This window comes from Rutidosis leptorrhynchoides, chromosome 8, assembly GCF_046630445.1.
Source record: "Rutidosis leptorrhynchoides isolate AG116_Rl617_1_P2 chromosome 8, CSIRO_AGI_Rlap_v1, whole genome shotgun sequence".
NCBI lineage: Eukaryota > Viridiplantae > Streptophyta > Magnoliopsida > Asterales > Asteraceae > Rutidosis > Rutidosis leptorrhynchoides.
In genome coordinates, this window is record NC_092340.1 from 319,105,051 (window position 1) to 319,115,129 (window position 10,079).

At 35.7% G+C, this 10,079-nt stretch overlaps 1 protein-coding gene across 1 annotated transcript; it reads right to left on the minus strand.

Moving 5' to 3' along the window:
- Nucleotides 1-7,042: 7,042 nt before the first annotated feature.
- LOC139864923 (uncharacterized) lies at nt 7,043-9,673 on the minus strand. The gene is made up of 3 exons (XM_071853490.1): nt 9,551-9,673; nt 8,109-8,308; nt 7,043-7,363 (listed from the first exon to the last, which is right to left on the minus strand). Exons 1-3 carry the CDS (start codon nt 9,638-9,640, stop codon nt 7,108-7,110), a joined length of 546 nt encoding a protein of 181 aa, XP_071709591.1. The 5' UTR covers nt 9,641-9,673; the 3' UTR covers nt 7,043-7,107.
- Between the last annotated feature and the right edge of the window lie 406 nt (nt 9,674-10,079).

Below are 10,079 nucleotides of genomic sequence, written 5' to 3' on the forward strand. Positions count from 1 at the left end.
CTCGCATTAGACTCATACTTCCGTATAAGGAAATCTTTATTCTAAATTCTCATTGGAGGGAGAGACTCTTTACGTTATACTAGTATTCACCACGAGGGTAAATAGTCCTAACGAACGTTTTCGGAAACCGATAAATCTTCCGCGGCGCGAGATTCTTGAGAAACAAAAACTTGTTCAAAATATATCTTGAGGAGATATACTTCGTTTCGGATCGAGATCCTCGTTTCACTTCTAGATTTCGGGGTGCCTTACAAAAAGCCTCGGGACCACGTTTAAACATGAGTACAACACATCAACCACAACCCGACGGACCGAGCAAACGTACGATTCAAACCTTGGGAACCGTAATACGAATTTGCGTTATCAACTTCAAATTTACTTGAGAAAAGTAGTTGCCTTTAGCCGAATTCTCTTACTACAATAATTTTCATTCGAGTATTAACGTCACACTTTTTGAGGACCCGTATAACCGTAAATTTCATTTTCTTAAATTGTTGAACCGAAATAGGTGACAAGCGAACCACCGGACCCGAACTCATTCATGAAACAACCGGAAAATTATTCAATTCCAAGAAAGGCTCAAGACGGCCCGTAGTCGCCAAAAGAGCCATACAAGTGTTAAACGTAAACCTCTCGAATTCCAAGTGGGAAACCGCGTAGCGTTAAAAGTCGCACCTTGAAAAGGTGTAGTCCATTTCGGAAACGTAGAAAGCTAAGTCCACGATATTTTTAGCCCTTTTGAAATCTTGGGGCGTGTTGTGCCCGTTTCTTACCGCTTCGAACTTCCGACTCACACAAATTCCGTTCATCCTACATTCTGTGTATCAAACTTAAAGGTGTGTCTTGTGAAACAAGAACTTGTTATCCTCTTCAATGAACTTACTATCAACGATAAACTTCACTTCCTAGGAGGACCGGTTGAAACTATAAATCGTGAAACCAAACTTTAAACCAACGTAAAATCCCGACTGTCAAAGTTCGTTGAAATGCCCAAGGAAGTACCTTCACATATCCATAGAATTTGCAACGCAAGGTTTCGAAGAAGAAACAACAACTACTACTGCCAACTAAATTTCGGGACGAAATTTCTTTTAAGGTGTAGGTAATGTAACATCCCGCGTTTTTCCGTTAAATTTATTTTTAACAATATCTTTTTTTTAAAATAATATCTTTCGTTATTTAAATTCGTAGTTTCCGTTGACTAACGTTCATAATATTCCCGTTATTTAATTATAACATCACTCGTTTACTCGAGCGTTTTTAAAATATTTGTTTGGTTAATTCCCGCACCCGCTTTGAAACTTGAGGGACCGAGCTTGTCAAGGGATCAAACTAGTTGACTAGGTCAACTAGTCAATCCCACCACCACCACTCATTATCCACCACTTTCTTTTTCCATTTTCTTAACACTTTCACCATTTTCTCTCAACTCCTCTCAACAAAGATCATCATCCAAATCCGAATCAAGAAGCAAATATCAAAACAAATTACATATTCGTGATCCTCTCTTCATTCTCTATGTTTTGGTACCAATTTCATCTCGTTTGGGTAACATTTCTAAAACTCTAGATTTCTCTAAATTCGTGTTTTTGACTTGAATGGTGTTAGTTAGTGTCTATGGCTCGTGTATAACATGAATATATGTTTTGTTTGTTCTATTCGTTGTTTTGAGTAACTAGTTTGAACATTTAAAATGGGTGCGCTTAATCTTTGATTTTGGATGAGTTAATGTTGTTAAATTATTAAAGTTCATGTTTTAATTGTGTTACTAGTATCACTAGCTTCGTTTTGATGCGTAGGTTGATTAAGAAAACTTCAAACACATGATTATTGATTTTGTGATTCTTGGCTAGGGTTTGATAGCTTTTAAAATGAACTTTTGATGCATTGAATGCTTGTTAATGTTATTGATAAGTGATTAGTTGTAATGTATGTTTCATTACCTTCAAAACGGCATATCATATGTGTGAATTGGATTCCCGAATCTTAAAATGCATTTTGTGAACTTGAAACTTTAAAAATAAACCTTTAATGATCACTTGACGAGATTTCGGTTATTGCAATTAATGTTTTTGCTTGATGAAAAGTGATTAGTCGTATTCCTTGTCAAAAGAGCTTTCCAACGATATAAGATACGTATTCTAAGTGTTTACGGTTTGTGTTTTGTGCTAAATTGAATTTTGGATCAAGACTTAAACAATTGAAACAGCCCAAGTACCAGGCCACGCCTAATGTCGCGGCGCAGCCCTCCTCTGTCGCGGCGCGGCATTTGCCGTGTTTGGGTTCTGACCTACATGGTCAAAATTTAGAAAAATGTTTGATATGCTACGCAACTCCGATTCCCATGTAACTTGTTCTAACATGCTTATATATGATTAAAAACCTCAAAAAAATAGTTCGGGACCCGACCCGAACGTGTTGACTTTTTCGTTGACTTTGACTTGACCGAGTTTGACTTTTAGTCAAACTTAACCAAACACTTATGCAATCGTTCAAATCTTATTTTATACTTGATTCTTGCATGAAACTTGACAACGTGATTCACATGCTATATTTAATCGAGTCGTAACGAGCCATAGGACTAATGAGCATATTTCGCCCGACCTTGTGTCGTAACCGGTTAATTGATACAACTTACTTGTTTAGGTCAGGCTAAGAAACTATCATGCACACGTTTACCTTGTGAAGTACTTTTATACTCGTGCACTCGAGGTGAGATCATAGTCCCATCTTTCAAACAACTTTTATGCTTTAAACTATGGGATGAGAAACATATACGTATCATACTTTTACACTTTGAACACAAGTACGAAAACGAACATTCCACGTACGGGTTTGAACAAAAATCCTCAATTCAATTATCATTAGTTACACTTGCAGGGTGTAAACGAGAACTTATATTATGTGATCACATGGGCTTGACGAGCCTCATTCGGACGGTTCGCTACCGTTAGCGGATGAAATATATTTTCGGGTCTAGTGTATGTTCTAACACTACGCAAAGGGTGCAAAACAGTTAAGTTTGATAATTGAGTGCCCGCGATACAAACAACAACTTTGGAATGCAAATGATTTTGATAATCATCTTATATTAAATCTTGTGGTTCAAATACAACGTTTGCTAAAATACCTATGATTTCACCAACGTTTTTCGTTGACAGTTTTCTATATGTTTCTCAGGTTAATACTTGGCTATTTGATACATGCTTCCGCGTACACTCATACTTGCTTGGAGTCAAGCATACATGCATACACTCTGATTTCTTGCTTGGGGTCAAGCATACATACATACATACGCTAGCGATAGCACCTTTGGATTCAAACTTTTGTTTACATACTTACGCTATTTATAGCAACCGTGATTTTCAACTTATATTATGTCGCAAGTTTATTTCATTTTTACATTATACTTTTGTAAACTTAAACTTGTTGTCGAACCGTTTGGTAAACTAAACTTTGCAAGTCTTGTACCCTTTTAAATGAATGAGACATAATTTTGGTCAAACGAGTCACATATAGGGACTACGACCACGTAATGGGACCTAAGTTAGTGGCGCCGTCAATGACGATTTTGTCGGGTCGTTACATAACAAGTGGACGAAGATTAACTTGAAGATGTATTAATGTAAGTGGATTCTTCAAGCTCTTTCTAACCGCTTGTGTAAACCGTCGTGTTTTAATAAATGACGACTTTATGATTATATTGTAGTGTCAAAAACAATTGAACAAATGTATGATTGTAAAGGGGTTTTTGGGTCATTTGGTATATGTAAGTGTTTTTCAAAGTTTTGATAATATTTGAACATTTCGAACAAACTTTGTGAATGTTGATGTTAGATCAAGTTAAAGTTCTGTAATAATTCGGGGTTATCATTATCTTACTTGAAATTAAATGAGATAAAAGTGTTTTGAGTGCTTTTACAGTTAAAAGGGGCGAGTGTCCACTTGGGTAAAACTGGTGCGACTCTGGTACTGATGTAATGCGCGCCACGCAGCGCCACACAATGAATGTGCGTGCCGCACACTACCTCTAAAAATGGGGGCAGGTTAGAACGCATTGTAGTGCACGTCGCACACATACATGCACGCCGCACACTATGCCATAAAAGGGTGTCAGGTCAGAAAGCGTTGTAATGCGCGTCGTACACTTAGGTGTGCGCCACGCACCATGTCTGTGTTAAAAAAAAAATCGGGTCAAGGTCGTTTCAATCACTCCCCAAAGAAGAAACCTCAACATTAATCTTTCCAACCTTAAAACCTGAACACCCCAATCCTAGTTGATTCGCCGATATATGATTTACGTTTTCGAACAAGTGTCACAATAACATAATCAAACGGAACAACCGGTTCAACCTCAACAAAAATAACCTCAACATTGTCGACAACACTCACCACCGAATTATTAGACGATGAAACAAAATCCGAACCAAAAACATCTGCCTTCAATTTGCCGACGACCACCGTATCCGCCACCTCATTAACCAAAATGTGTCCTTTAGCATTGGAAGTAGAGATCAAATCCGCCGAAACAAGCTCTTTCAAATGCTTAACACATTTGGTTTCGAAAAATGCAAACGAGGAACCGGATGTTAAGAGAGAAGACACTTTCACAACAACTCCAACCCAACTAGCAACCTTCTTAATACTTTCGGTCGGAAAAAATTTGGCCGGAATGCCACGCATCTCAACCAACACATATCGCAAAAACTCTCCTGCCTTAGGAGCAAAGGGAGCTACCAAAACGAAACGAGAAACAGAGGCATGAGCAAGAACGTCATAATAAGTTAATGAATCGTTACATACAATAACACATCCATACGAACCCAGTTTGCTATAGCTAGCTAACAATCATATCCTTACATTCAAGTAGAAAGCTCTCCACCATTTCTTCCAATAAAGCAACAACATCAACCAGTAGGATACTCCGATCAAAGGGCTCAACAACATCCCGATTAGACACAAGAGAAATAACGAGCGAGACCACCCGCATTCAAGCCCAAAAGCAACAGGGCCATCTCCACATTGGCCATCCGACAAAAATAGGTCGACAAAAAAAAAAGTTGAACCATTCATAGACTGAACCGCTAGTGACGCGTGTGAAGGATCAAACGAATGAAATGAAGGCAAACCGCTGGAAAGACCAATATTAAATGATTGTTAGATATTATTAAAATTTAGCGACATGTACAAATGAATCACAACCATGTAAAATGATTGTTATATGACACTAAAATCAGTGTCATAAACAAATAATTCATTTGTGCCACAATATGTCTATAGATTGTAATTTGGTTGTATGCAGCTAGTAACACCCGTGTTTATATGGCCCGCAACACAAGAATATAATATATTTTAGAAAAATTAAGTACGCAACATGTAGAGTCTTCTTGAGTGGCCACCGAGTTGCCCAATAAAGCACACCATCCGGGTTTAATTCCTGGCTATGCCAAATTGTTCAAAAAAAGGAGTGTGACTAGAGGGTGCTCATAATGCGCAATTCACCCGGTACCAGGTCTCGCGCTTGGGGGCTTGATTACCCGAGGTTTTACCTTCTATGGGTGAGCCAATGTGCTTGTTCATAGGAATGTTTCCTCGCTTACCCAAAAAACATGTAGTGTTGAATTATGAAAATGTAGTGGTTGTCATGAGGGTGTAAACTGGTAATAGTAAATAGCTAGGCACCTAGGCCGGTCTTCAATCCCCACCCTCCTATATACTATCATACGTGCATGTGCCAATCATCCCCACACCAAAACACAACCAACTCATATGTCCAAAAATTTTCTAATTATTGTACTACCTCTGTTCCATTTTATTCTGTTAAATATGTAGATATATGGATAATGAATGAAGTAGTTAATTATATATAATAAATAAATGAATTGCTGATGGTTCAAGTTTGAATATGGTTATAGTTTTTAATAGTTGATTGTTGTGTGTTGAAGTTAAAAGCAAATTATGTTTTAAAAGATATAAATAATAGATACATGTGTGTGTTCTTCATGTCTAACAGTCTAACAATTGTGAATTAACCAATTACAAGATGGACTATTCGTAGATGTCTTCACTGAAAATGGTTAATTCCCCTTGAATGCTTCAATTCTGTTACATCAAATATACACAAAGATAGGCTGAGCCCATTACACAAGAACTTATGAGCCGGGCTAATACAATATTACAACATAATACACAAATACATATATGCTAGCATCCCCTGTAGTTTTATCAGGATGATAATTTCGGACGTTCAAACTGGAGCAAATATCAGTGAATAGAGATGTCGAAAGTCCTTTGGTGAAGATGTCTGCATATTGATATCTAGAAGGAACGTGTAAAACATGAATATGTATAAAATATGTAGAGAAAATGATTAATTTCCCTTGAGTACATATGCTAACATTCATATCCTCACAAGAGGTTTTATGTTGAAATCCCATTATCAATATATAATACATTTCAGTGTGGCCAGTGAAAGTGAAAGGGCCAAAAACAGTTATGAAATAACCCAGTTTAGACTACATAAATTTGAATAATTATATTCGTCTTCCTCAGATATCTTCAACAGAAAAAAACCTGAATTTATCTAGACTTCGATGAGAATTTGTATAACCGTCTTAAAAGTTTACAGTTAAAATTGATGAACATACTGCAAAAACTTTGCTAGTGTAAAGCGCAAACCTTTGCTAAACTATTTCGAAACTGGAGTACATTGAGCTCGTCTTTCAAACGAATGATAAAAAACGATTTACATGGTAGAATGTTAAACTTTTAAGTTTGCAACATTAGCATACCAATTGTCAAAATACAGCAAAAACTAACCATAAACTGAATGTGAAAATCAGACAATCATGTACTCTTTACATACAGATCCAAACATCTCACTGACTGTACAACTTCCAGTTCAATATATAGCTAATATCAACCCATTGACGACAAAAACACTTCGATCATCACATACTACGTCAACTTAACTACATCATCAACTCCAAGTTCAATACATAAAAAGAAAAAAGAAAAAAGAAAAAAAGAAGAAGACATGTTTTATAATCAAATATGTAATCTACACAACATGAAAGGAAACTAAAAAGGTGATTAATTTGTGACAAATTAATTGAATGCTCCCATTCTGATTCCGGTATCTCTGTTAGGAATGACACCTTCATCCGATTTCGAGTAGAAAACATAATAGAGTTCAGAGACAATACCCGTAAAAACCACAAAAGCAGCACCGGCACCAAACACGCCTTTCCTCAACGTCTCGCATGAAGGAGGGTTTCCCGATATTACGGTTCTGTATTTTGTGTGATATGCGTTTCTGACAGAACCGGCAAGCAAGCATGACTCAGCGATGATGAATGTCACCCTTGTGAAAAACGACAAAAAAAAAAAAAAATAGAATCAGTAAAAAGGACAACCGGAAGAAACCTAGTAACATTCTACTCCCTACATCCTACTATATTCGCCCACCACTAAAAAAAAAAAAAAATTATTTACTCCTGTCTCAAATTAATAATCCAGTTTTGGTTTTTGGGTCGTTCTAAATAAATAGTCTGCTTTCATAAATAAATAAGAATAATGAGGTAATGTTCTATTATACCCTTACATTATGTAATTAAAAAAAAAATGCGGTGAAAAGTTAGGGTTAAAACTGTAAAGTAAACAAAAAGTGTTGTGAGCATGACATTTCTTGAACTACATTTTTTTATACCTGTGGACTATTAAAATTGGGACAGAGAGAGTAGTAGATAGATAAATGACGAATTTCCCCTCCATTAAAACAAGTTTGCCTTATAATCAACAAATTCAGGTAGGCTAAATGGAAAGATTTTAATCATCTATAATGGTTATCTTAAGTTGACAAGGCATATTGTTTTTGAAAAGACAAACATAGTAATTTAAAAACTAAAATTTGCACAAAGGGAGTAGTATTTTTAACAGCCTGTTGAATCAGACAGATACTCACCCTCCTGGGTAACCCGAACAAGAAAAACCTAATCACTTTTTTTTTTTTTTTTTTAATCAGGCAACTACTGTGTTAGACTTCGCAATATAGTTCAGTTGACTACTAAGGTCAAAGCAAAATATGCAAAATCAAGAATGTGCTTTACCAGCAGGTAATGAATAAGAAGACAGCTAATGCCCGAGAACGACCAGGGCTCAAGGCTCGGCCGCAACACATGCAACGGGTTGCAACCATTATAAGAAGTTGACTCAAAAGATGGATCAATAGTGCACCCACACCCAACCCAGTAGATATATCTGACTCGTAAACACAATATCTTGAAGTTGCATCTTCAGCAATCCGTGCCTGTCATATAACAAAAAAAATAAAAAAATAAGCGCATGAAAATCGAAGACTTCATCACTTTCATGAAATTGGAATTTATTACTACATTCTAAGATGTTTATAAATATTACGGAGTACAAAATAATAGATCAAAATAATCTAACTGAAACTTATTTCTTATAAGTAAAATTGCTAGAGATAATGAGCTTATTTTAATCTTACAGAAACAGACACTGCCTTCGAAATAAGCATATAGGCTCAAGTAAATAAGCTTACCCAAACACTATAACTTAAGCTTATTATGTTCAAATAAACAAATAAGCAATCAAAATAAGCCCACCGAAAAATATATATACATTATTATGTGAACGAAAAGATTACAGCATCTATCTAATTGTTTTTAGCCTTACTCTACATCAAATTCATGAGTATTTGTGATAAAAAGAAACAGTCTGGCTTGACAGAAGTCAAAGGGATTAGTTCTTTACAGATGTACTGATGAGCGATAACCTCATCGAGCGACAAATAACGACAATACCCACATGAAAAATCTGTTAATCCAATTTTGAGACAACTATAGATTTTCACCTTCTAAAATTAGGGCTCATATATGACTTCTACTAGCCAATTCAATCGGTTTATAACTTAAAGAGAACAAATTATCTAGGTCATACGAAAAGAACTCATTACTAACACGAATCTTCGATACTCTTAAGTGAAGATTTTGAGTAAATTATATATTTAGCAAATGGGTGGTGATATATTCACTATCATTTTTACTTCATCCACTATAAGTTATGCATTAACATGTTGTACTGTACAACATGTTAATCTACAGTAACGATGGATGAAGTAAAAATAATGTTGGATATATCAATGTCCTCCTTAGCAAATGAAGATTTGGAATTTTATACAGTAAGTTTTAAGAATTAATAGGAGACTGCAACATAATGTTCTGTTGAATTATATAATTGAGCACCATGTAATAAAACTTAGTTAAATACCCCTATAAATAAACAAAGCTAAATACTCTTTTCTTTATGTCAACAAAAAACATTCAAATTCATAAAGTAGTAAACTAATTACTAATAGTGCCTTAAATCAAGAATTAAGCAACAATAACACTAAATATCATTCAAGAAACATCAAATCAATCGCCTTTATCATGAACCATCAATACCCATTTCAGATCAAACAAAAAAAATTACATAAAATATATTAGAAATTAAGGGAATAAAGTTAGAACAAAGGTAAAGAACTAACGGAAGCTCTTCTCTGTTCAGCAGCAACAGCAAGTGCAAAAGCAACAAGATCAAAGACGAATACAACTACCAGCACTATTGTTGATGCCATCAGATGAATCTAGAAGATGTGTGTTTTGTTTTTAAATGGGGGGTTTTACTTAACAAGTAATCAAAAACTTTGTGTAATAAAAAAAGGGAAGCTTCTTTATTAAGAAAGTTGCGTCATTGGTTCTATGTCCTTTCACGCATCATGTTTTAGCGGTGATGTAATCTAAAGTAAATGATGAATAGATGAACGGGTTAGACCATGAGTTACTTTTGATAGTTTTTAGCGGTGATGCTGAGTCTATTCGCTCAAGTCTAATATGTGGATTTGGGTTCATTAGGGTTAATTAGAGCTTATTGCATCGCTATAAATACCGCATCAATAATACAATTATATTCACGAGGTTTAATTGTGTAACATGGTATCAGAGCGGGTCTGATCCTGAGACCTAGTCGGCCGAAGGCGTGCCGCTGTTTCTATACACAGCCCCGTCAAATCTCTT